This window comes from Eleutherodactylus coqui, chromosome 3 (genome assembly GCF_035609145.1).
Source record: "Eleutherodactylus coqui strain aEleCoq1 chromosome 3, aEleCoq1.hap1, whole genome shotgun sequence".
NCBI classification, from domain to species: domain Eukaryota; kingdom Metazoa; phylum Chordata; class Amphibia; order Anura; family Eleutherodactylidae; genus Eleutherodactylus; species Eleutherodactylus coqui.
In genome coordinates, this window is record NC_089839.1 from 147,530,540 (window position 1) to 147,558,321 (window position 27,782).

The 27,782-nt window shown below is 45.8% G+C and overlaps 1 protein-coding gene and 1 long non-coding RNA gene across 3 annotated transcripts in view; both read left to right on the forward strand.

Annotated features, from left to right (window-relative positions):
- SFMBT1 (Scm like with four mbt domains 1) overlaps positions 1–10,718 on the forward strand; it is an 89,971-nt gene extending 79,253 nt beyond the window's left edge. The window contains exons 18-21 of one of the 2 annotated variants that reach the window (XM_066596283.1): positions 1,034–1,212; positions 2,373–2,570; positions 3,004–3,132; positions 7,285–10,718. In XM_066596283.1, coding sequence (XP_066452380.1) covers positions 1,034–1,212; positions 2,373–2,570; positions 3,004–3,132; positions 7,285–7,425 — 647 coding nt within the window. In that variant the 3' untranslated portion in view covers positions 7,426–10,718. The other variant, XM_066596285.1, reaches the window with a different exon arrangement.
- A 5,123-nt stretch (positions 10,719–15,841) lies between these two features.
- LOC136619828 (uncharacterized) lies at positions 15,842–26,920 on the forward strand. The gene is made up of 2 exons (XR_010791053.1): positions 15,842–15,901; positions 26,502–26,920. It is a non-coding gene; the product is annotated as an uncharacterized lncRNA (long non-coding RNA).
- The last annotated feature ends 862 nt before the right edge of the window (positions 26,921–27,782 follow it).

Below are 27,782 nucleotides of genomic sequence, written 5' to 3' on the forward strand. Positions count from 1 at the left end.
CATACCCCACTTAGTATACACACCTACTTTTTTGGGTTCTGTTCCATAGTTTGTTTTTTGTTGAAGTCCTCTGAACATGTCTAATTTGCTTATGATCTCCCTGAATATTTAGTGATATTGTGTGTGTCTTCTGCATCGTCTTTTGGGGTTCACATACTACATATAATCCTCCCCAAAAATCAAGCGTTAATTTGGTTATGTCTTAAATCCAACCTGTTGCTAAGAACATGCTGCCCGAATCATGAGCAAAGTGACTTTGTGACAGGCCCCATGATCATATCGAGCTCTTTAACATAGAACAAGACTTCTGTCTCTGAAGCACTACAGTATTTTAGGAAAGGCACAGCTTTAAAACTGGATTGCAGCTAGTGGCTCTTCCAAGTACGAGGTTAAGTGTCCACTGAGCGAAAGATCTCCGGCTCCCCCCACCTGGCTCACTATGATTTGACTAGTCTCTTCCAAATATTAAAAAAATCGCTTAAAGGGGTTGTTCACCAACAAAAAAATCTCAAGCTGCTGGAAAAAAACACACAAAAAAAGCATACCCGCATCACCTGATCTCTTGCCGCTGCCTTTCCAATGGTACTTACTTCCTAGTTGCTCTCTACTTTATGCTGAAGCAGTGGTGACCTCATCTTCATAGGGACATGTGACCAATGCAGCCAATCACCGTCTCACTTTAGGCAATGATTGGCTGCGATGGTCACGTGTCCTTGCATAGGTGACATTCTTGCTGATAAAGCAAGTATAGAAAACTGCACAGACTGGGCACCATCTAAGCAGGAGCAGTGGGGTGTCCGGTACGGGAGTATGACTTTTTTTTCTTTGTTTTTGCAGTAGGCTGAGGAACTGGAAAAAAATCTTGTCACTTGATAACTTTTTAAAATTGATAATAATTGAGCGATGTCTGTATATTGGTGAGAAAAAAAATCAATTTTCTTTCTCGGTGTGACCTGCCTGGTATAACCATTGGTGGTGTTTCTGACCGTGCACGAATATTCACACTGATCTTGTAATGTTTTGTATTGAATAGCTCATTATTATGGAAAACGTCGTGGACGGAACTTGAGTAATCCTACAGGCATACTGCGCAGTATAGAGGCAGCTCTAAAGAAGCCAGCTAAGAGGAGGAAGAGAAGGAAACAATTCTTTGTCCACAAGAAGAAGCGCTCATCCAACTCTGTAGACAACACGCCTGTCGGCAGCCCTCAGGTATAGATGCATATTTACCTTTTCAAGAAAGATGGTACAAATACTACTTACAGACATCTCTAAAAAAATGGAAAAGTGGGTTATACAACTGCTAATATTCATCAAATCATATGATCTATTTAAACCAATCCTTGAGTTAATCCCCAAACATGGCATTCAGGCCTATAATTTATGTGTGTGCTGTATGTATCAGGCTGTATTAAAAGCAAGAAGTTTTGGATGCTGCACCTAACACTATGAGAAGTGTCTCAGAAGTCCTTTTAACTAGATGGTGCTTAGTTCTTCTTGCTGGATTTGCTTACAATGCATTCCTTTGTCAGTTCTGTCAGATTTTACAGTACAAATAGCGCAGCATGCAGCACTTCTCTTGCTAGCAAAGCAACGAACATCACGCCAAAACCCTGAAAGACACTAATGTAACCAGAGACTTAAATTTGAAGGCCACACTAGAAAAATAAGGGGAAATTTTACTAAGATGGGCACTTTCAACACCAGTCACAGTACAATTTTTCCCGGTGGATGTTGTGCTTAATACATTTGGAAGCACCTGACTCTTCGTATATTATGTGTTTACCAGTCACTTCTCTGTGCACCTTCCTAGAAATGTACGCTCAACTTCTGGTACAGTTATTGCCAGCTTCTGGAGTAAATCTACATAAGTCTGTCAGTCCCGGGGGCATCCCTCCTTCCAGAGCAGCCCCATCCGCTTATCCAAAAAGTGGCTGGATCGTCGCAGAATGACGAAAAGTCAAACATTTTGCACAAATACCAACTTGCACAAAAAATAATCTTTTTTTAAAGTTTATAAAAGTGCCCCATGATATTGATTGTATAGATCAGTGTTTCTCAAACTGGGATAAGTTTAACTGGTAAGGTGTAGCTGGGGAGACAGTTTTGACAGAGATTGATTATTTGCAGCTCAGTCCTTTTTAATACTTGTAGAAATCTATGATTTAGTAACATAGCTGACTCTTCTGGGTTCCATAAACAACAAATGTCAAGTTCAGTTGAGGTAATTAAAAAAAAAACTTTGTGCTAGACTATAACTCCTGGTGAGTCCCGGGCATCAACCTATTCTGGCTGCTGAGGCTCTAGGAGACAAAGATTGAGAAACACGGACCTCCTCTTACCATTCTTTTGAAAAGTACATACTTCTCCAGGCAAGTGCTGATGAGGATGATGATGAGGATGAGGATTATTCCCCCAGTGAAGAGAGTGTCCAAGAACATCAAGAGGGCTCAGAAATTTCAGGAAAAGAATCCTCATCAGCCTCACCTACCCGTAGTGAGCAGTCGCTGAACTGTGAGAAAAAGAGAAAACCTTGGATGCTGGAAAGTGAAAAGCTTCTGTCTTCTAAGGTATGGGGAACAGAGGAACTACCTCAGTCTGAAAATAAAAACTGGTTAGTAAGGATGAGCGAGTATACTCGCTAAGGCACTACTCGTTCGAGTAATGTGCCTTAGACGAGTATCTCCCTGCTCGTCCTTAAAGATTCGGGGGGAGCTGCAGGGGAGAGCGGGGAGGAACGGAGGGGAGATCTCTCTCTCCCTCTCTCCCGCCCGCTCTCCCCTGCTCCCCGCCACGACTCGCCTGTCAGCCGCGGCGGTCCCCGAATCTTTATGGACGAGCAGGAAGATACTCGGCTAAAGCACATTACTCGAACGAGTAGTGCCTTAGCGAGTATATTCGCTCATCCTTACTGGTTAGATATGACTACCGAGAGAATTGCAGTTTAGTCTAATTGGTTTATTCTAATGCATTCAGGAGTTAACAAATTGTGTCACTTTGTAGGATATCCGTATTGAGTTGAGGGAACCCTTGGCGCTCAACGGAAGCCCACTGGACTGGACTGTTAATGATGTAGTTGAATACATCAAATCCACAGATTGTGCTCATCTTGCACGACTCTTCCAAGAACAAGTAAGCTCTATTTACAATCAATTGTGAATTAAAGGGGTTCTCTGAGTTATTTTATGTTAAAATACTGTTCCCGCTGCAGTAACATAAGTAACTGGCATGTAGTCACCTCTCCCCACTCCCTGTTAGTCTCACACTGCTACTCTGTCCTCTGCTCCCATTGTTTGATTACAAGCTGCTGCAGCCAATAACAGAGCTGAGCGATTGATCGCTGACCTGTCATTGGCCGCAGCAGCCTGTGACATTCTATAAACAGGCTGGGACAGCCTGTAAACATGACACCAGAGGGGCGGCACAGGAATCAGTGGGGGGCGGTGAAGTATGTACCAGAAAGCTGATGTGAACATGGCCTTATACTACTATATATTGTACACATCACATTTTTGTGCTGTAGTTACGAAAAAAAAATGCTGCAAGTTTTCAAACCTCAGTACAAAACCACATTGTTTGACTATACAGTATCACCACAAGAATCATATACAGTATATCCACATGCACTCATTTACACACAGACACAAAAACATGAGGTATGCACAGTGACATTTACGGCAGTTTCACACAAGCATATTACAGGCCCATAATATTTATGAGCGTCCTGGTCCAATTGCAGGTTTACATACCCCCTACCCCCCCTACATGATAGAAAAAAATAATTGTGCGATTTATATCTCTCAACAACGCATTAGTGAAAACAATGCTGATGGGAAGGAAATCCTTGTAATTCATTGGCTTCCTTATACTTTTCTTTTTTTACCGACTAATGCTTTAGGCAAAAAATTGCACAATATTCCCATCCTTGTGAAAACCACCCTTAGGCCTCATGTCCACGGGCAAAAGAAGAATTAAAATCCGCGCCGTATTTTAACTCTTCTCCCGCACGCGGATGCGCACCCCATAGGGATGCATTGACCACCCGCGGGGTAGATAAATACCCGCGGATGGTCAATAAAAGGGATTTTAAAAAAAATGGAGCATGAAAAAATCTGGACCATGCTCCATTTTCATGCGGGTCTCCCGCGGGGACGGCTCCCGCGGGCTTCTATTGAAGCCTATGGAAGCCGTCCGGATCCGCGGGAGACCTAAAATAGGAATTTAAAAGAATTAACTCACCCGCAGCGGACCGGGAAGGTCTTCTCTTCCTCACGGCCGGATCTTTCTTCCTTCGGCTCGGCGGATGTGCCCGGCGCCGCCGGCGTGACGAGTTCATCCGCCGGCCGAAACAGAAGATCCGGCCGTGAGGAAGAGAAGACCTTCCCGCTCCGCTGCGGGTGAGTTAATTCTTTTAAATTCCTATTTTAAGCGCAGGAGGGACCCGCTGCAGATTCTCCATGGAGAATCTGTAGCGCGCCTGATTTTCCCTGTGGACATGAGGCCTTAGGAATCTATAACTCCTAAAAGAGTTCAGATCAGACCAGTTGTCCGTGTTACATTCGCAGATGTGCACTGATGTGCGCTCGTCTGAGGCAGTCTTGTCAAGCAGCAGGGACAGTTAGAACTAGTGTTGAGTGAAATTTTGACAAGTTCCATTTGGCTAGTTCGCAAAATTTTTACATAAAGTTCAGCCTGAATTAGTTTGAAATTCAACAATATGCCTAAAACTGATTAACACTAAGAGCCCCAAAAGCCATGCATTAGACAGTGTTATACATCCATGTTCTGGACTAATGTTGAGTGAAGCTAACCAGTAGAACTCGGTTTCAGGTAGACCTTTGCTAAACACTCGGTTCAAGTTAGTACTAAATCAAATTTTTAACAAAGTTCGACCTGAAACGGGGTTCTACAGGTTCGGTCTGCTCAAAACTAGCTTAAACCTTACTCCAACAAGGCCAGCAGCCCATACCGAGTTACAGAAGTGACTTGTCAGGGAGAAGAGGTTGGCGCAGGACAGGAATGTACACAACACTTCTTGTCGTCTACTCCTGGCCAGATATGAAGCTGTGAGTAAGCCCCTCTACTCATTTCCCAACTGTCTCTTGTTAATGAGGACAGAGAAGATACAAGAGTTAGAAGAAATGGAGCTAGCAAAAACTGTTTCTAGTACCCTGGTCATCAATGATATAAGGCGGGTTTCACGCGCCTGAGAAACTTTCACAAGATCTGTGCGTTGCGAGACTCCTAAATCTTGCACAAATATAAACCCCATTCTTTTAAATGTAGTCATATACTTGAGCGGTGTGGAAAAAAAAAAATCGCTGCATGTCTATTTTTTTTGCATTCCTCAGAACGTGTCGCCCATTGTTTTCAAAGTCCTCTCTTTGGGCTTTCCCTCAGAATTAGAGATGAGCGAGTATACTCGCTAAAGGCAATTGCTCGAGCGAGCATTGCCTTTAGCGAGTACTTGCCCGCTCGAGACAAAAGGTTCGGGTGCCGGCGGCGGGCAGGGAGCTGCGGGGGAGAGCGGGGCGGAACGGAGGGGAGATCTCTCTCTTCCTCCTGCTGACTGCCGCTACTCACCGCTCCCACGTGCCGCCACCCTAACCTTCTGTCTCGAGCGGGCAATTACTCACTAAAGAGCAATTGCCTTTAGCGAGTATACTCGCTCATCTCTACTCAGAATGCCTCGCCCATTGTTTTTATTTGGGCTAGAAAAAACGCAAGTGCAATGCAAGTTTCCCCATTGAAAACAATGGGAAACACTTGCCAATCTTCCAACTCAGCTGAAAGCCGTGCCAGAAATTGGCTACTTCTACTGTAGTGATTGAAGACCTTTTCGTTGGTCGTTTATTGGCAGTTACAGTGGATCATGTATGGAGGTGCTATTATCCCCACAAGTTGGGACTTCTCTAACACTAAGGGCTCATGTCCACGGGCAAAATGAGATTTAAAATCCGCCGCGGATCTCCCGCGCGCGGATCCGCACCCCATAGGGATGCATTGACCACCCGCGGGTAGATAAATACCCGCGGATCGTCAATAAAAGCGATTTTTAAAAAAATGGAGCATGAAAAAATCTGGACCATGCTCCATTTTCATGCGGGTCTCCCGCGGGGACGGCTCCCGCGGGCTTCTATTGAAGCCTATGGAAGCCGTCCGGATCCGCGGGAGACCTAAAATAGGAATTTAAAGCATTTACTCACCCGCAGCGGGCTGCGAAGCTCTGCTCTTCCTCACGGCCGCATCTCCCTTGCTTCGGCTCGGCGGATGTGCCCGGCGCATGCGCGCGGCACGTCGACGACGTGCCGGCGACGTGCCGCCGGCGTCAGGAATTCATCCGCCGGACGAAAATGAAGATCCGGCCGTGAGGAAGAGCAGAGCTTCGCCGCCCGCTACGGATAGGTAAATGCTTTTAAATTGCTATTTTCAGCGCTCATGTCCGCGGGGCAGGAGGGACCCGCTGCAGATTCTACATGTAGAATCTGCAGCGGATCTGATTTTCCCCGTGGACATGAGGCCTAACCCTATTGCGGAGTGACTCTGTGGGTTGCTACACATTTTCCTTCCTATAATACATGGTCACGTTGAGTTCTCCAGACTGGGGAAAACCATGTTTTCTAATTACTCTCCACTGTAGCTAATAGAAAGTATTTCCTGCTTGGGAAAACTAATAAATAAAACAGAACTATCCAGACAAACTCCTTATGTATATGGCTCACTTTTAAAGTCATTTACACAGAAGCAGTAATCTGCACAAACCCTTAGCCCCGTAACTGTGATCCAATGATGGGTGTTAATTTTGGTAGGCATGGACAACATGGAGTTAAGGCCCATTTGCACGGAGCAATGATCGCTCAAACGACAGTTTGAGTGACAGCTTTGAGCGATCATTTTGCATAAACGATTATGTAGCTACTCAGCTACTTAATAGCTTATTAGCGTGCAAATGAAGCCTTAGCTGAATGTAGTTAATAGCTGGAGGTCTCTTATCTGCATTTTGCTCCATTGTTCTCCAGTAGTGATAAATACTGAAACAATACTATCAGCACTACCCCCAGAGACCTCGGCATGCGGTCCTGATAATACCACAAGATGATTTTTAGGCTGGCTTGAATTTAACTATCACTGAGCAGTGCACGATGGCCACACATTTAGATGCAACGAGTATCGCTCAAACGCGATCATCCCTCTGTCTAAATGGGCCTTTAACCTCTCTTTAACTATGTCAAATTCGTACAATCTTGCCATATTAACATTCTTTTCTCTTCTGTCTTCCACCAGGAAATAGATGGAAAAGCACTTCTGTTACTCAATCTCCCTGCTGTTCAAGTCTGTATGGATCTGAAGCCAGCCATGGCTATTAGACTGTGCTACCACATTGAGCGGGTGAAGCTGGCTTGCTACCAAAGCTTTTCTAGATGAAGTATCTTTGGTCTGGCACGGCTGCGTGGTTTGTACAAGCCTTAAGTGATTTGCACTTTTTATAGAATTGTCACTTGTTTACAAGTCCTCGTGCTACTTCTTTCCGAGCCTGGGGTAGGAGGAAATATGTATGTAGTCATTGCTGCCCACTTACCTCCATGTATAAAGGTGTGTTTAGAGTTGCCACTAACTTACATATGAGGTTGTGGATGGATTCTGCAGTGCACTACATCAAGCTGGATGAAAAGTTCTAAGTGTTTGTGATAAGTGAAGAAGGAACACAATAACCAGCCATCTTTTCTTTGATTTAGACTTCTAGAAAGTTAATTATCAATCCAAAGGGACACGGTTGTTTGATTTATATCTGATGATGGCCTCTAGATGGGTTTAGTTGATCCTTTGTGTTACCCTTGTGTATAGTCGAAGGCTGGGCTCACATGAATGTATTTGAATTGTGTATTATGCGCACAATGTACGCAGTGAATGGTGTCCTTGACTTTCATTTCCATTCACACTTGCATGTGTTTATAATTATATAGCGAGACCAGGAAGCCAGTGCAGGATAGCGCATTTCATGCGCAGGCAAAAATGCAACAATGCACCGGTAAAATGCTGCAATTTTTTTTTTTCCTTTAAACGTATCGTATTACCGTACGATCGTGTGAGCCCAGCCTTAATTTTAGTTTATATTTCAGCTTTGCTATGTTTTTAGACAAAAATACTTGATGAAAGGGAACCACTGCCTCCTTAAAGGGGTTTGTTTGGTAATCCATTTTGCAAATAGGTCATCAATACCTTTTAGGGAATCCTGAGTTAAAGAGCTTTTCCATGATCTATCCATGGGATAAGTAATCAATTGATCAGTAGAGGCCCACTGTGAGTGTAGACTGAGTTGGAAACTGACAGTTTCATACACCTTGTAGCGGTCCAGGTTGGTAATGCCTGCAATACCAAGCTTGGCCATTGCAATGTGGATAGAGCTGTCAGCTTCCAGTTCTGTCTGCATTGACAGTGGACTGGATAACCGCTGATCACAGGGGTACCAAGCAGCGGGTCTCTGACTATCAAGTATTGATGACTTATCCCAGGGATAGGTCAATGGTAAAATGGAACAATACCTCCTACAGTGCCACCTATTGAAAGGCAGTATTCCTGCAAGTCGAATGGCAGACCTTTTATCACAATGTTTTATCACAATGTCACAAAGTTTTGTCACAATGACGGGGAATATGAGCCAGAGCCTTCTCTAGAAGGAAAAGATGTACGCGGACAGACATTTTGGGGCATTTGCCCCTTAGCAGTTGGTTTACTGGCCTGGCTAGTGAGTGATCTATAGACTTGGATCAGGAGGGGCACTGAGAAATTTGCAAATGGAAAGATGGAACAAAGGAGCATGCATGGTTTTATGAGTCTCCTCACTCACCTTCTAGGTGTTCTCGCTAAGGAGAAACGATGCACTTCATGACCCAAGTGTAGGTCCTCAATTGTTAAAGGGCTTGTGTCATCAGGTTCAAATTGCCAAAATCAGTCAGGATGAACCTGGGACAGAGATGCCTAGTTGCACCTCTGGATGTTTTATTCTGAAACACTCCAGAGTTTCAGAAGAAATGGAGCTCAGCTCCAAGTCAAACTTCAGAGTACGAGTCGCGGAGGCAGGCCGTGTTGGCCTCTCCCCGTCCACTGCATGGAGACAGATAGCTCTCTCCTGTATAGGGAGAGAGCTGTCAGTCTTTTTGCAGCAGTTGGGCAAAGGCCTTCTGCGTGAAGTGCGATTATTCTGAAATGCCACAGCAATTCAGAATAAAACACTCATGAGGACAACAGCCATCCCTGTCCCGGGTTCATGCTCCCCGTGGTTCAGGCAACAGGAGCCCAATGACAGAATCCTTATAAGTCCTGGAAAACCTCATTAATAAAGGGGGTCTGTCATCATTAGCCAGAGTAGTGTTGCTACAATAACATGTCTTATTTTAGAGGACCCTATATGTCTCTGCATTATACAGACAACCCATTTGATTCACTATGATTATTGTAATACTTCGGTTTCGCCTGCGGTGGCACTGTAGGGGGGTTGAATGCCAGATTCGCACACGATACACACCTGAGCGGTACCATTCTGTGACCAGCTAATCCATCAGGAGACACTTGTACAGTAAAAAAAAAAAAAGGGCCAACCGCTATAACTAATGTATGAGTGATGTATACATATATTGGAGAATAGTTGTGATTCTCTAATACTAGAACCGGAAATGCTAGTTTTGAACGTTTCACATCTTGTAATACAGGAGAGCCGCTGAAGGTAAATCAGATTCATGCTGTTGCCCTGTCAGGAGAATACAGAAGATGTTTTCTGTGAGTGGTAGGAGAATGCAGAAGTTTGCAGTTTCCTGATGGACATTGTGGCCGCCAATCTGCTTCCATTCACAGAATATAGACTACTGTATTTAGGACATTGAGCATTTTAGCTTTTGTCTTCTAATTTGAATTCTAGGGTGCCCAAGGTTTTTAAAAACCATCTGGTAGAGTAACTCTAATGCTATTATTCAGCTCTGTCTTGTGGCACAACTTTCTAAGCAGTCTGGACTGCTGTCACCTAGGAAATGGGAAACCGATGTCTGATGTCTCTCCCGTTACAGATCCGGTGATATATATACATATGTATATACTTGACACTGCAATAAAGTCCGCGACTCGTGCTACCTATATGAAGAGGCGTATTTATATAACCTAGTGATTTTTTTATTTGCTACTGAGCCATTACTGTGTGAATACTTGACCTATTGTAAATCTGGTTTGTTTCTCAGCATTTAGGTAGCAGCAGAGCTATAATTTATAGCGTTAATGTAGTAACACAGCAAGCACCAGACACCTCAACCGTTCTGGAGATCGGCCAAGCTTTAAGACATGTCTTTACTTAGTCTCTTATTAGGTTTTGTTGCATCAGCATTTATAGCATCATCATGTCAGTGGATTGTCGGAAATGTTCATTTTGACTCCTCCCAATTTACTGTAGTTCTGTAAACTACAAACAGTGAACCAAGTTGGTGTTTCTGCATTATTTATTTCATGTATGCACTGTAATTGAGAGAAGCCTACCTTCCTACAGTTACATTGTTCTGTAACAGTGTCCTCGTTTCCGCGATCCTTCTTCTCCCAGCAATGAAAGAAACGTATTTTTTTTTACTTTTTTTTTCCCCTCAATGTTTAACTGTATATAATGTACAAACTAGAACACAATGTTTTGATGTGATTTCTTGAAACAGTTTGTTTTTAATACATTTGTAATATTTTAACATTGAGTGTTCTTTTTTTTTCTCTCCACAATAAGAGAAGTTTACTTAAGGGGGTTGTCCAGTTCTAAACTATTGATGGTCAGTTCTTACAATAGGCCATCAATAGTAGATCATCAGAGATCCCTGAGCCGTTCATCCAGCCAATGCGTACATGCAATAAGCTTTGGCCAAGCTTAGTATTATGGACTAAGTTCCCATTCACTTCAGTGGAAACTTGGTCTGCAATACCACGCTTGGCCAGTGCAGTAGGAACTGAGCTGTCTGCTTCCTACAGACATCAGCTCAATGCATGAGCGCACCAGCCTGGTGAACAGATGATTGTCAAGGATTCCAGGCAACAGCCCCCTGCTGATCTAGTATTGATTACCTATGCTGCACACAGGCCTTCAATAGTTTACAACTGGACAACCTAGAGGACCTATCATGTTCTCATGTCAGTAGGGCTGGCCGTGTAACTTTTGAACCTACAATCCAGCTGACTTCAACTATGTCTGTCTCTTTTTTTGTTGTTGTTTGTTTATACTCCCTCCCATATGGATTCATAGATTTGGCTTGTGGTGCTGTGAATATGTCAAGTGGGCAGTACCCACCTCCACTGTCAGTCAAATCCTATGTCGCCAATTTACAGTGAGCAGTAGATGGGTATAAGCAAAAAGGCTGCAATAGTCGGTTGGGCTGCGGCTGCAAAGCTATGCAACTGGCCTTGCTGACAGGACATGACAGGTCGTTTGTTTGTTAGGAGACAAACTGAAATAACGTGGTTTTCCCACAATAAGAATTGATAGGATATCAATCAGATGTCTGATTGCTAAATATCTAACAGCTGTAATCCTCACCAATGCCTATAAACGTGAAGCCATAAATGTACCTCTCTGTAAAGTGCCCCGTGGCTTTTTTACAGATCATTGCCTAGAGTTGGACCAGAACTTTAATGAGACTGTGTTGTAATTCCTGTAACAATAGTGCTTGGTGCTTCAGTGGCTAACACTATAGCTTTCGGATCTTCTATAGACCCTTCCTCAGCCTTAGGGCTTATTCACGCGGCCGTTGGCGTTTTAATGTAGGCCCGCCGGCGCAGTAAAAACGCTTAAGTGCTAAAACATTGAAAGCTAACATTTGTGCACCCGTTCAGACAGCCCGAGCACATATACGCCAACCCGCAATGCTGGGGGAGACAGTTTAGCTCTGTTTCATTAAGCCTGACGAAGGGTCCGTAAAAGACCTGAAAGCTCTCTAACCTCATGCCTTTTTGTTAGCCATTAAACGTTATCATATCTACACAATTACTAGGTTTCTCTTACTGAGAACAATCACACTATAGGGAGTGTCACATTTCCATTGTTTTATCATTGACAAAATGTGGTAAGTGTTCCAAAAGAAAATAAAGCAGCACAAAAGCTTAAAATAGTAATGGAAGTCTCCCTAATGAGTCTGATCCAAAGACTCGAAACTGATTTGGATCATCAAAAGAAGACAGCACATCCATATAAACGGACCAAAGTGTGTGGTCTCCTCTGTCGTCTTCCGATGGTAATGTAAGATGTGGGCCTTGAAGAATATTATAAAGCTACCTTTAGTATTTTGAATTGATGCTCAACTTCACACATATGACCATTGAGGTGGCCCATCCAGTGGGCAGTCCAGCATCCTCTCTGGTCCTGGTTCTCTTCTACCTCAGTTAAACACCTCCCTGAGGTCTTGATGGACATCTTTAGTTCTACCCACTGGAGACTTCTTGCGCTTCAGGGCTTTCGCACATGCATCACACAGGATGCACATGACGTCACTTGTGACATGACTGGCGGAAAACCATCACCACATGTGTCTGATCATCCTACTGGATAGGACATCAATATTCGAGTACCAAACAACCCTTTAATCTGATGGATCCAGTAAGTATCATCAGATCTGTTACAAAATGGATCATGGCAAACTATCATGTTTTTCATGGCTTTTATAAAAAGAGGTTATGAAAAAAACATAGAATATTTAATCCTCCTCCAAAAAGTGGCAAACCAAAACATTCATGATATCTCAAACACATTGTAAGGATCTACCCTTTTACTGGGTCAGATTCTAAAGTTGGGCTCAATAAATGGAATATAATAGTGTATAGAAATGTATATTATACAAAGTGAGCAATATTAGGCTACACACATTGTCATTGTGCGTTGCGCACACAACACACGATGCCAATAGTCCATTAATTTCTATTAGGCTACTCACACCTGCATTTTTTGTGTATGCATATTACTCATGTGGAAAAAAAAATCATGGCATGTCCCATCTTGGTATTTGTTACATGCGCATACATGCCAAGATAGTGTATGGGGATTGGTTACATGCAGCAAGTATGCATGTCATTGCACACCTGCACGTTCAATACATGCGAGGCCTGCAGGTAAACGCAGTCTTGTGAGCCCAACCTTACTGTTAGTTATGGGATTTATGTGCCGTATGCAACGACACATGCATAAACACAATCAGCAGAGATACTTTTTGCTACTTTAAACAGCAAGGATTTAACACAAAATGTTACAATGTCTTAAGGTGATATTACTTGAGCGCCATTGAAGGGAACCTGTCATGTCCGCACACAATCATAAACTAAGTTATGGTGTTGGGAGATTTCACAAGGAACCGGGCGATGTGTTGTTTTTTTTTGTTTGTTTGTTTGTTTGTTTTTAATCGCTCGCTCCTGCAATCTAGCACTGCCACCCAGTGAAGATCCCTATGCACAGGATAGGGGACAACGTTCTAATCAGTGGTGCTCCAACTGCTGGAACTCCCACTTTATCCCCAGAGCAAGTGTCCCCATATGAACGGTGCTGAGCGTGCGCATCAGCACCGCTGCTTCATTCATTTCAATTCTAGTGTCAAAGGGCCGAGTACGAATGCTCAACAACCTTTGCCGCTATTATTGAAATTAATAAAGCAGAGGTGTGTATACATATACAGTTCATGCAGGCACCGTCAGGATCCCTGTTCTCTGGATTCGTAAGAGTCCTGGCAGCTGGATCCCCACTGATCAGAATATTATCCCCTATCCTGTAGATAAGGGGATACATTTAGCCTTTGGCAAAACCCCTTTTAACGCTCATGTAATAGCTCTAATTGCTGGGCTGCAATGGCATTTGCAGGTTCAACCCAGCAATTCATGGGAAAGCGCAAACACTAGTGGCAGCTACTAGCGGTTGTGTAATAACACCACTGTTATTGTAACATTGTGTTTGAGTTTAAACTATATCTTGTACTGTATACATGGACACTTCAATACTCAAGTCTCTGGTGTCTTCCCCTTAGTTTCCCCTAATCCCCCTTCTGAGCCATGTTTGGGTCTTTTATACCCTACTGACTATACCGGTTTGCTCTCCCCCTATCTGGAGACATCCCGTATCACCTTCACAATTAAGGTATGTTCACACATAACAGAAATGCTATGGATTCTTCACAGTGAAAAACCTCCACAGCAAAATTCTCAGCATGTCCGCATCAAAAACTTTGCCAAAATCCATTGGTGCGGATTTTGACTTGAAACCAGCTGCGGATCCACTGCTGATTGAGTCAAATGTACCAATGTTTTCGATACAGAATTGCTGTGGATTCTGCAACTGAAATTCCACAGCATTTTTATTGCACATTAAGGAACCCTGCTGCTCCACTCTCTTTCCCCCGGTGTGAGTCATATGCCATGTTAACTCACTGCTCTGCCTGGTCCTAACCAGGTCTCTTATGCCACCTCCACTGTGGCAGCACCATCATGGCTCCATTGCATCAGGATTGTCCATCTGTCTATGCCCAGTATTGTCTATGTCCAGGATTGCCCAGGACTGGTATGTCAGAGTCTGCCTGATAAACCTTTTTAACTTGCTGATAAGGCAAAAAAAAGTTATTTGTATAAGAGCCAGCATTGCTACAACTCCCAGCTTGCCCTGGGGCTGCAACTGTCAGGACATGCTTAGAATAGAAGTTCTATCACCATGTTGATCACCTGTTGGAATTTCAATAGAACTACAACTCCCAGGATGCCCTGATTGGTGCAGACCTTCATGGCATGCTGGGAGTTATAGTTTCCCCAAAATTTTGAAGGACCATTAACCTCATTGCAGGATGAATTGTATTTTTTAACGTACCATTTAATGTACTTAAATTTTTTTTAATGTTTTTCAGTACAATTTAAAGTGGGATAAAATGGAAAAAACTGATTTTTTTAAAGGTTTTGTTTTTATGACTCATACTGTGGGAAAAATGACTTGTTAGCGTTATTTTGCAGGCTAGTGCAATTATGACAACACCAATTTATATTCTTTTTTTATGTTATACTACTTAAAAATATATCTTTTTCTCAAACAAATAGCTTTCTTTCCCTATATTCTGACCCCCATAACTTTTTAGTTTTTCTGCTTATGGTGTTGTGTCAGAGTTCGTTTCTTGAAGTTAATATTGGTACCATTTCTGATTAAGGCCCCCTGTCCACGGACGTTGCGGTATCCTGCGGTGGATCTCAGCTGTGGGAGCCACCACCCGGGAGCAGGAGCCGGCACACGGTTCTCCGCAAGTCAGCCTATCTGACCGAATCGGGGCAATTCGCAGCATGCTGTGAATTACCGGCCGCGAGCGGAGAATCGCAATGATTCTCTGCCCATGGACACGGGGCCGGCGCTTTCCATAGCAACGTGATATTTCTATGGCTCAGTGTTTTATGGACACTGCATTACCAGTTATGTCTAATATTTTTTTTTTATTGCGAAAACTTGGAAAAGAGGTGTTTGGAACTCTATTAAGTTTGGGTAAGACTGAAGATCTGTATTTTATGTTCCAAAAAATTTTATTAGACAACTGTTAAAACGTACAAGGCATAGTGTTACAATATAAGGAAAGAAATGTGTAATGAAAAAGTTCTCAGATCACAACATTCCACAACCTGTCTGGATAAGTATCAACATAGCTGTCATAGTTTTTACTAAACATATCAGAAATTCCAAAACTAAAACCTAAAGGCACTGATAGGAAGGTAAGAGGGGGGGGGGGGGGGGGGGAGGGAGGGATAGAGGAGGGGGCTCTGTCGTAGTACCAACGCTAACACATTATAGGATATTGCACACTCTTTAATGAGTGGATTTCTATGGGATTGAATTCTAATCTGGAGATGACTGGAGGGACATCCAATGCTGCCAAAACTGGTGAAATTATTATCTTTGTCTGCTTACTTTTCCTCTTATTGCATGAAGGTGTTCGTGGCCTCTAACCACATTAGTGGAATGCCGTAATCTAAGAATGATTAATCTAACTTCAACAACAAAGATACCAAGAAGCCCCTTTATGATATGAAAGATAGTACCAGTGAATATGGATCATAGAGCACCTCTGGCGTCAGTTAGAGATGTTCTACAAATATGATTATATAATAACCTCTCCAAAGAGCGGTCATTGGGGGACTTGCCCACCGAATATGCCACATTTTACCTCTATCTTCAGAGCATCTCCAGAATAGAATAGAAGGGGGGGGGGGGGGGGGGGTTGAATCTAGCTGTATACTTTATGAAGTTTCTCAGGTGTTCTATATCGCTGGGTCACTTTTTTATAGTTTAGCTTCTGGATCCTACATGGCAGCACCACTTTGTGGGTTAAGATAAGGGCCAAAGGTCTTAAAGGGGTTGTCTCGCGAAATCAAGTGGGGTTATACACTTCTGTATGACCATATTAATGCACTTTGTAATATACATCGTGCATTAAATATGAGCCATACAGAAGTTATTCACTTACCTGCTCCGTTGCTAGCGTCCTCGTCTCCATGGCTCCGTCTAAATTCGCTGGCGGCTTGCTTTTTTAGACGCGCTTGCGCAGTCCGGTCTTCTGCTCTGAGCACGAGCCGCTTCAGTGTGCTCGCCGCTACAGCTCTTCTGCGCATGCGCAGACGAGCTGTAACTTCTCGGGAGCGCGCTGCAGCGGCCATTCTGCTACCATCCTCTCTTAGAGGAAGGTGCAGAGCCGCCCAGCCGAGCCGCCCAGCCCAGCCACCCAGGTAAGTGATGGATGACGGACTGACGGGGGTGACGAGTGACGGACTGCCGCTGTGGCCCCGGGGCCTAGCGCTGGGGAGCCGGGGCCTAGCGCCGGTTACCTGCTGCCTGGCGGTGGGTGACTGTGGCCCAAGAGCGTGTGCCGTGGTCGGCGGCCGCGGTGGGTCCGGTCGGCGTCTGCGGGGCGTCTGGTTGTCAGGGAGACACAGCTGGTAGCGTCTCGGGAGCGCGCATGTCGGGCTACAGCAAGCGACGGGAAAAGAGCCGGCGGCCATCTTGGGGAAACTTTTTATAAGTTGCTGAAACGCTGGAACTAAGTAGAAACCGGCTCGAAAAGTCATTTACATGGGTGATTAGTAATGTATGCTTAATAAGGGGAACTGGGCAAAAAAAAAAATTTCACTGCTTCCTCGAGACAACCCCTTTAAGACAAGCATTTGCCCAACTCCTTCTCCCAGGCATTGATGACCCATGGAATGTGTCCCCTGTCTCCAGCTGGTAGATCACAGATATCCTATGTCTAGTGGACTAAGTAGTCTGAACAAATTCCCCAAGGGTATCCAGGAGCCCACAAACCCTCACAGTTGAAAATACTACATCGACGCTCCCGCAGGGACCCTGATCTCCCTATAACAGTCTGACAATGGTTTTAATTCCGACCAGGTCAATATGTCTCGTACATGTCGGACAGGTGTAGGGGGAAGAGGAGGGTAGAGCTCTGTACTGTGGCCTCGAATTGGCGTTTGCCTACCAGAGGTGTTAGGTGGTCAAGGGCAGGGTTTAGTAAATAAAAATCGCTTCCCATGCCACCAGCATTTGTAGTCCTTGTATTTCTGTAAAATTGGGAGATATGCTACTGTGAGGCAGCATTCTTACTGTGGTTGGAACTAAGAGGGGATCATTACTGTGTCAGGACATTATAAAAGTGTGTGGGGCAAAAAGTGTCACTATTTAAGCGCCATTACTGTAAGACTGGCCTGAATCTAATGGGGTTAGAGGTGTGACTTAATGTGAAGAAAATTACTGCATGGCCCACTGACAATGTGCTTTTCATTCTTTTAAAGTTGGGAAGGATGCTAATAATAGGGGCAGTTTGGTTGGCCGCCTGCAACCCAGATCTCCCAGGTGGTCCATGGTCGTTCAAAGGGCTGCTATTATAATCCGTTACTCAAAGCTAAAGCGGGAGAGCGGAGCCAAGGAAAGAAGTTAAGCAACAACCATGCCAGCTACTCATTCCTAACACCCTTGTAACTTCAGCTGGAGCACCACTGCTCTTTACCTTGTGACAATGTGCTGTTCAGTAATGTTCTTCCCATGATGTTTGGGAAAAAAGCTCTCCTCTGTTTCTGCTGTGTTTTGGCTGCAGGCCTTCAACAAGTGGTACCAACATGGAGACTGGTACACTGCCCTAGCTCCCTCACCTGTCCTACCATTGTGCTCTGGCTGTAGCCTGGAGGAAAACATAAGTTGGCCCACAACATGGAAGGCAGGGGGAACGGGGTGAACTGCAGGAACCCCATGGGGTATCAGCAAAGGCAGAAAGTAGAGAAGGAGAAAGGCTAGCCACCTCCTCTTACATGTACCAGCATAGTCCTATATGTAATATGCACAGTTGTTACAGATAGCGAGTGTGGATTCACTGTGCCAACCAACCCATTTGGCGTTGGGCTAAACCTAATGGTGTTAACCTGACAGTTCCCCAGTATTCACCCTTCAACTTGAGTACAGGGATGTGGACTTTACTGCGGGGAACCATGCAGGCTGCTACCTCCTGGAGTTGTTCCGGTGTGGATGGCAGCTGACCCACAGGGCTCAGAGGCATTGGTGCAAAGCACCATGAACAGTTTGAGCTATGAACAGGATCAGGTCTGGTGTCTGGACAGGCACAGTGCAAACAGAAACCAGGTAAGAGACCAGGAATCAGGGCAGACGCTGAAGTCAGGCGCAGGAGGCCTTTGCTGGGTGACAAGAGAAACACACCAATACTTCGGCAAGGAGGAGGATTCACAGTGCAGCTAAATAGGAGGGTAATGGCTAATTACCCTACACCTGGGCTGAGAGCACTGGGGAGGATGAACTCCTGCGTGCTGATGGAAAGTAAATGGTGTGGGAGAATAGCTCGGTAGCATGCGGGTTTCGCAATATTCAGAGACGGAATACCAGCGGATGCAGTCCAAAGCAGGCGTGCTCTGCATTTATTTTTTATAACAGCAACATAAAAAGTCCAACCTTAGCTTCAGGCAAACAAATAATAGTCCAAAATCCAGTTATCAGGCCGCCCCGGCCTGATCAGGTCGCACTTAGCAGGTGCAGTGCACAGCAGGGCTTCTATCTCCGAGCCAGTCACACAGGCTGCCAGGGTCCAGCAGCCATCTTAGCTCCCCTGTGTTCGTGCACCTGCTATTTATGTGCACACTAGAACTGGCTCAGCCTCAGCACCTGGGCTGATTGAGCTCGCCCACACCCTGGAGTGGAGGAGGTGGAATGGACAGCCCCACTACCAACCTGCCATCCATTCCAAAAAAAACAGGCCCAGATATTTTTAAAGAACAGATCTCCAGCAACTGCTTGCTGGAGACCACATTACGCTCCTGGTTTCTTACATCTCCGAGAGCGAGACATGACCTTCCTCCAGTCCCCTTATGCATAGTACCGGAACCTAGCGACCCTCCACCACTACGCCCCTCAGTACCTCACATACCCTCCCCCTCTGCTCGAACCTGTAGGAGCGAACACTTTTATTAATCAAGCAGTGGGTTCGAGACAACGCATCAGCATTTCCCTGTAGCTTACCAGCCCTGTGTTCTACATTAAATTTAAAGTTTTGTAATGAAAGGAACCATCTAGTCACCCGAGCGTTTCGCTCTTTGGCCTGACTCATCCAGGTGAGCGGGGAGTGGTCTGTCACCAATCTGAAATGTCGTCCAAGCAGATAGTACTGTAGGGACTCTAAAGCCCACTTTATCGCCAGACACTCTCGTTCCACAATGCTATAATTTCTCTCTGCGGGGGTAAGTTTTCTACAAAGATAGGTGACTGGGTGCCTCTCGCCTCTAAACGCTTGGGAAAGGACAGCCCCCACACCTACATCAGACGCATCTGTCTGTACTACAAATGTTTTGCTGAAGTCGGGAGTAATTAAGACCGGCTCTCTACATAGGGCTGTCTTTAACTTCTGAAATACCTGCTCGGCATCATCACTCCACTTAATCACGGTGGAACCTCTTCCCTTTGTTAGCTCTGTCAAGGATGCTGCTATGGTGGCGAAGTTGGGGATGAACCTGCGGTAGTAGCCTACAATCCCTAGGAACGCCCTTACCTGTTTCTTGGTCAATAGTTGGGGCCAGTTTTGGATGGCTTCTACCTTATTAATTTGGAGCTCGATAACTCCTAGTCCTATTATGTACCCCAAATAATGTGCTTCTTCCACTCCCAACGTACACTTCTTGGGGTTTGCCGTTAACCCTGCATCCCTGAGGGAATTAACTACCGCCTGTACTTTGGCCAAGTGACTCTCCCAGTCAGTACTAAATATAATGATGTCATCCAGATAGGCGGAGGCATACCGCCGGTGTGGCCTCAGGTTGATATCCATCATTCTTTGGAACGTAAGTGGGGCCCCATGTAGCCCAAAAGGTAGGCAGACCTACTAGAAGAGTTCCTCGGGAGTAGAAAAGGCAGTCTTTTCTTTGGCCTTGTCGGTAAGTGGTACCTGCCAATACCCTTTAGTCAAGTCTAGTGTAGAGAAGAACCGAGCATGTCCTAGCCTTTCTATTAGCTCATCTACTCGTGGCATCGGGTAGGAGTCAAACTTAGAGACTTCGTTTGACTCCCTGAAGTCGTTGCAAAACCTCAAGGTGCCATCGGGCTTAGGAATCAGGACAATGGGACTAGACCATTCACTTTTTGACACTTCAATGACCCCAAGGTCCAACATCTTCTTTACTTCCTCTGGTATAGCCTGTCTACGGGCTTCAGGAATTCTGTAGGGTTTCACCCGGACCCTTACGTAGGGTTCCGTGACGGTCATGTTTGATTACTGACGTACGCCCCGGTAGTTCCGAAAACACATCCGTGTTTCGAAGTACCAACTCCTTTGCCTCCTGTTTCTGTACCTTAGATAGGGACCCTGAGATAGCTACTTCAGGATCTTTGTCCATAGACTTCACAAAAACCTGGCTGCTTGGCGCATTTACTGCTGACAGAGACTCTTGTTCTTTCCAGGGTTTGAGCAAATTCACATGGTACACTTGCTCTGGCCTCCTCCTGCCAGGTTGGTACACTTTATAATTGACGTCTATGCGCTCCAGCACCTCATAAGGCCCCTGCCATTTGGCTAAAAACTTGCTCTCTACTGTAGGCACCAACACTAACACCCTATCTCCCGTGCAAAAGGTTCTGACTTTGGCCGACCTGTTATAGACTCGACTGTGTGCCACCTGTGCCTGTTCCAAGTGTTCCTTTACAATGGGCATGACAGCTGCTATCCTATCCTGCATTACTGAAATATGTTCTACCACATTTTTGTAGGGGGTGTATTCATTTTCCCAAGTTTCTTTGGCGAGGTCGAGGAGACCGCGTGGGTGTCTACCATACAGTAGTTCAAACGGAGAAAAACCTGTGGAAGATTGGGGAACCTCACATATTTTGAACATCAAGGCTGGCAACAAACAATCCCAATCCTTCCCATCTTGGCTGACCACCCTTTTTAACATACTCTTCAAAGTTTTATTAAACCTCTCGACCAGGCCATCAGTTTGCAGGTGATCTACTCAGGTACGCAGTTTCTTAATCTTTAGAAGTTCGCACATCTCTCTCATTACTTATGACATAAACGAAGTTCTTTGATCGGTAAGGATCTCTTTGGGAATACCGGTGCGGGAGAACATCTGGAACAGCTCTTGAGCAATGAGTTTGGAGGAGGTGTTTCTCAGGGGGATTGCCTCCGGGTACCGTGTGCCATAGTCTAGAATGACCAGTATATACTGATGTCCCCTAGCGGACTTCACTGCTGGTCCGACTAAATCCATTGCAATCCGGTCAAAGGGTACCTCTATAACGGGCAAGGGCAACAATGGGCTCCTGAAATGAGGTTTAGGGGCCCTTAATTGACATATAGTGCATGAGGCGCAATACCGCTTAAACTCCTCATGTACCCCGGGCCAATAGAACCGTTGCAACACTCGTTTGCGTGTTTTTTTCCACCCCCAGGTGACCTCCAAGCACATGTTTATGTGCCAGGTCGAGGACTATCCGGCGATAGGGTTGGGGAACCACTAGCTGTTCCAGTTCTTCCCCGTGCACCTTATCCACTCAGTACAACAGGTCATTATTCACAGCCATATACAGGTATACTTTACTCCCACCTGGAGTTTGAGGTACCCTGTTTACCTTTGTTACGGCCTCACGGGCCCTGATCAACGTGGGGTCATTCAGCTGAGCAGACCAAAAATTTTCACGGGACACCAAGTTCCGGCATGGCAGGACGTCTGCCAGGCTTTCAGTGTCGCCAGCCAGTACAGCTAGGGGACAATCGTCATAGTCACCGATGGTCACCCCGACTGCGGGCCCAGACGTGTCCAGGTCATACGGCTCAGGGCTTACCTCCTAACACAACATTATCAATCACATTCTTATTAACCGAAGTCCTTTTCCTCCACAAGGCCCAGAATAGTGGAAAGTCCCTTCTGATTATAGCCTTGTGCATTAGGGACTTAACCACTCCTACCTCGTGGGTAGTGGTGCGGCAAGGGGTGGCTATTGGTACGGTAGCAGTGGGGGTACTCCCGAGTGTCCCCGTGGATGCATAGTACACCCACTCGGCCTCCATTGTAGGAGGTTGAGTTCACCAATGACCCATGTACCAGGGTCACAAGGCTCCCGGAGTCCAACAGAGCCTGTACCAGGAAGTCCCCAATGTTCACCGAACACACCTGCGGCTCATCCTCGGACAGGTTTTCGGCGGCTAGCGCGGGGCGTGGGTATAGGGAGACCCTCCGCCCGGAGCTGCAGTCCATGGGCTCTGAGCATAGGGGGCAATGTGCCGCGACATGACCCTACTCGTGACACCGCCAGCACTGTAGGCGTCCGGGGTCCCGCTCTCGAGCGCCCTGGTGTGGGCCAACCGCTGGCTCGCCTCCTGAGCCCTCTCCCTTCTTCCACACTGGCCCCCTTGGAGCAGAATATGGTACAGTTTTACCATCTTGACGAGGACCCTTTTCCTCTCTGGCATGGCCCCATCTCGTAGAGGCTTGTAACAACTCCTCCGTGGCGCAATACCTCTCAACTAGGTGGTTGGCGTCAGTCGGCCCGGCTTGTCCCACCCAACGCTGTACCGCAGGAGGCAAGGAACTGTGGAAGACATCCAAGACGACCCTCTCCACCATCTGCGCAGGAGTGCAGTCCTTTGGCTGAAGCCACTTGGAGACAAGATGTATCAAATCATGCATCTGGGACCGCGTTGGTAGGCTCTCAGAGTACCTCCAGGCATGTACCCGGCCTGCACGCACCTGTATGGTGACTCCCAGACGTGCCTGGATTTTAGCCCTCAATTTGGCGTAGTCCCGGGAGTCCATTTCACTCAAGTCATAAAAGGGGCCGCGACATCTGCCCACTGGTCCGAGGGCAGCCCTTCACATTCCGCAACCCTCTCAAAGACGTGAAGGTAGGCTTCCACGTTGTCGTCGGCGGTCATTTTCTGCAGCGCAGCTTGCACCAAGGCCCTTGTGGATGGTTGTCCTCCTTGGACCCCCTGGGAGTGGGTGCTCTGGCTGGCTGTGATCGCCGGCCGTTGAATCACCATGGCCTCTCGCAGTGTTGCCATTTGCTCTATTAGGAGGCGATTAGTTTCTTGTTGCATTTGCCTTGCCTCTGCCTGTGCATTTTGCTGCTGTAAACATATCTGCACCAGCTGCCGCACCAGGTCCTCCATGGCCGCAGTCTTTTCTGATAGGGCACCAGCGGCATTTATCCAGGACATGCAGTGTTAGTCGCCGGTGTCAACTCGTTGCCCGCATCCGAAACACCATATGTGGGAGAATAGCTCGGTAGCGTGCGGGTTTCGCAATATTCAGAGACGGAACACCAGCGGATGCAGTCCAAAGCAGGCGTGCCCTGCGTTTATTTTTTATAACAGCAACATAAAAAGTCCAACCTTAGCTTCAGTCAAACAAATAATAGTCCAAAATCCAGTTATCAGGCCGCCCCGGCCTGATCAGGTCGCACTTAGCAGGTGCAGTGCACAGTAGGCCTTCTATCTCCGAGCCGGTCACACAGGCTGCCAGGGTCCAGCAGCCATCTTAGCTCCCCTGTGTTCGTGCACCTGCTATTTATTTGCACGCTAGAACTGGCTCAGCCTCAGCACCTGGGCTGATTGAGCTTGCGCACACCCTGGAGTGGAGGAGGTGGAATGGACGGCCGCACTACCAACCTGCCATCCATTCCAAAAAAAACAGGCCCGGATATTTTTAAAGAACAGATCTCCAGCAACTGCTTGCTGGAGACCACATTACGCTCCTGGTTTCTTACGTCTCCAAGAGCGAGACGTGACCTTCCTCCAGTCCCCTTATGCATAGTACCGGAACCTAGGGGCGACGTAGCGACCGTCCACCACTACTCCCCTCAGTACCTCACAATGGCTAAAGCCTATTCATACAGGAGGAGCAGAGCGATGCCCGCATCTGCCCAGAATAACATACTATATACAGTACCAGTATATATTACATCTAAGGAAAATATTTAACTGTAGAGCGATTAATGTAATTGATAATGGCCGGTGATACTTCATGTTCTCTTTCCTGAGCCCCTTTCCAAATACAAGTGCTGTTACACTGGATCCGAATGCTGTCCACCATCAGAGCCCCGTGTAGCAGCGGGTGGACAAATAGAAAACAGGATGGTGCACCCCGAGAGTGTGACGTGAATCTCAGTGCAATGAGTTTGTGAATGGGGGTTAGTCCCAAGACGTCTTTAACTGTTACACTTGGTATTAATAAACCAGTATGACCTTAAAAGGTACCTGGGAGAGAGAAAAATAAGACCGGATTCACATAAGCTCAGTGCACCGTGCCCGGCCCGCCTCCTTCCCCTGCAGAGAGAGGCAGCGTATATCGACCGGGCATGAAAACCCAACCAATATACGCCTGTCTGAATAAGCCCTACGGGTGACTACCCACTACGGTTTTTTTCACTGCGATATTCGCAGCGTTTTTTTTCTGCAGGGGTCTATGGGACTTGTAATGTTAAAATTGTGATAGCGCAAAATTGCGATTTTGCGGTAAATTGCGATTTTGCGCGATCGCGATTTTAACATTACAAGTCCCATAGACCCCTGCAGAAAAAAAACGCTGCAAATTTCGCGATGAAAAAAAAACTGTAGTGGGTAGTCACCCTAAGCCCGGGCTGACACCAGCGTAATTTAATCGGGTTTTACACACACACACAATGTACGCACTCGCAGTACACAGTGAATGGCGTCTATGAAAGTACATGGATTTTCATTCATCCAATTACTTATGTGTATTCATTGCATATAATACACAAGATAGAGCCCTATTGCTCTCTATGGGTGCGTATGAAAACCCTGTACAAACACAATTACATTGCATATGTGTGCCATATTTTAGGCAATGTTGCTAAGAGACAATAGAAGGAAAGTTTAAAAAAAAAAAAAAAAGAAGAAACCAGGAAGCTAATGCAGGATGGCGTGGGTGAGATACGCTGTCATGTGCAGTCAGACGTGATCACAAATGCGGTGATATGCAGCTCCACACTCCGGTAAAACGCTGCAACTTTTTACCATACGGTCGTGTGAGCCGGCCTGAATCTGGATCTGGTCTGGGCTCTCAACAGTTTTCTTCCCTAGGCTGGGTTCTGCACTAAATACATTTATCAACTATCCACATGTAGTAAATGTTTGATTCATGGGGATCCAACTGCAGAATGGCCTAAACCCCTCACGTGAAGGTGGGAAGCGTGACCACCGCTCCATTCACTTCTATAGGACTGAGGAAGGTTAGCAGGGTGCATCGCTTGGCTATCTCCATAGTCAGTGAATGGAGCGCTGGTTACTCATGCACACCGTTGCTCCATTCACATGGGGGATTCAGGGATGCCGTTCTTGTGATTATTCGGGGTCTTAACGGTCAGACCCCCAGCAATTATTTAATTACCATGTATCATATGGATGAGTGATAAATATATTCATTGAGAAAACCTTTTTAAATGAGATGTCCAGTTAGAAACCATTGTTGACCTATCCTTAGGATAAGCCATCAATAGTAGATTGGCGAGGGTCCCCTGAGCAGGACCCCCACTAATCAGCTGTTTTGCTGGGTTGGTGTGTTTATGCACTGATCTAATTTTTGCATGAAGCAGATAGTTCCCTTCTCTCTCTCCAGTGGCCAGGCTTGGTTTTACAGGCAAAGTTCCTATTCACACCAATGGAAACTTTGCCTACAATATCAAGCCTGGCCACTGCACTAGGAACGGAGCTGTCTACTTCATTCAGAAATCAGCTTATGCTGCATTTAGATGGAATGATTATTGCTCACAGAATTGTTCAAATGAACTCAAGTACGCAAGAAGCATTCAGTTCAAATGCAAGCCAATGACGAACGAGAATCAGCTCCGGCACATTCACTTGTAAGGCAGTTTAAACACTAATTGTTGAGTGTTTCATATAGGAAAGTGAAATGCTAAATGATAAGTGAATGAGAACTGTCTAAACTGGCTTTGTAAAACGTCCATTTCTTTCTAAAAGGGCCATTAGTGCACAAGCACACCAGCTTTGCATACAGCTGATCCGCGATGGTCCCAGGCGGCAGACCCCAGCTGATGTACTACTGAAGGCCTATTCTAAGCATGGGTCAACAAAAGATTGCAAATTGACAACCCCTTTAATTTAGGGAATCAGAGTTTATGTGTGTTGCTGTAAAGACTGGGGATGGCGTGAAAAGTGAAAGCCAAAGATGTCTCAGCATCAAACTCTACAGTTATCAGGAGAAGATGCCATGGAAGTCTGAGTCGTACGGGAAAAAAAGGAAAGAGAACGACTCTAATCAGAAAAGACATCACCCCTGACTCACTGGCTTTATAGAAAACCTGTTCATGCCCTGGCATTTGACAATTGGCTGTTACCACTCTTGTTAAACCGGCTTTATAAAACATGATGTATCCGTCTGTTATTGGATCGTACTTTGGCAAGTAGAATAGTAACAGCTAGTTACTTATTGATAACGTTTAACATGCTAAGGGCGAGCACCCACTGGCGTTTGCGTTTTCCGCGGGAAAAAAATGCAGCGTTTTCGCCCCGTTTCCCGCGATTTTTCCGCGCGTTTTTCGCGGCGTTTTCGCGGCGTTTCCATTAATTTCCATTGACTTTCATGGGTGCATTAGGAGAAAAATAAGGACACATATGCAACTGACAGTTCCTATGTTAAAAACGCAAACGCAACGCAAAAAAAACGCCAGTGGACAGGAACACATGTTATCTCTATGCCTGTGCAGGAAAAACGCAAAACGCAAAACGCAGGTAAAAAAACGCCAGTGGGTGCTCGCCCTAACAGAGGAACATGGTATTGACTGGTGTGGAATACAACTCACTAGGAACTATTTAGGTGGATAACTGTTTATTCGCAGCCGAGCTGGAGCATTACCACCTATAGCATAATTCAAGATCATGCTCCTAGAATGGGAGGGCTGCTCTATTTAAATTCATGAGTAGGAAGGAAGAGGTGAGATTCGGGTTTTGGCGAGGGGCGGGGGAGAGTAGGGGGGAACGGAGGAGAGATCTCTCTCCCTCTCTCCCCCCTACTCACTCCCGCAACTCACCCGCGCCGGCACCCGAATCTTTTCTTCCGAGCGGGCAGGTACTCGCTAAGGACAATGCTCGCTCGAGTAATTGTCCTTAGCAAGTATGCTCGCTCATCTCTAGTGAGGAGCAAACCCAATGCTATCGGATGCTTTGGACCCAGATGAAGGTCTAGAGACTAAAACCCTTAGAGAGGGTTTGAGAAAATGAATTGTGCCAACGATGTGAAAA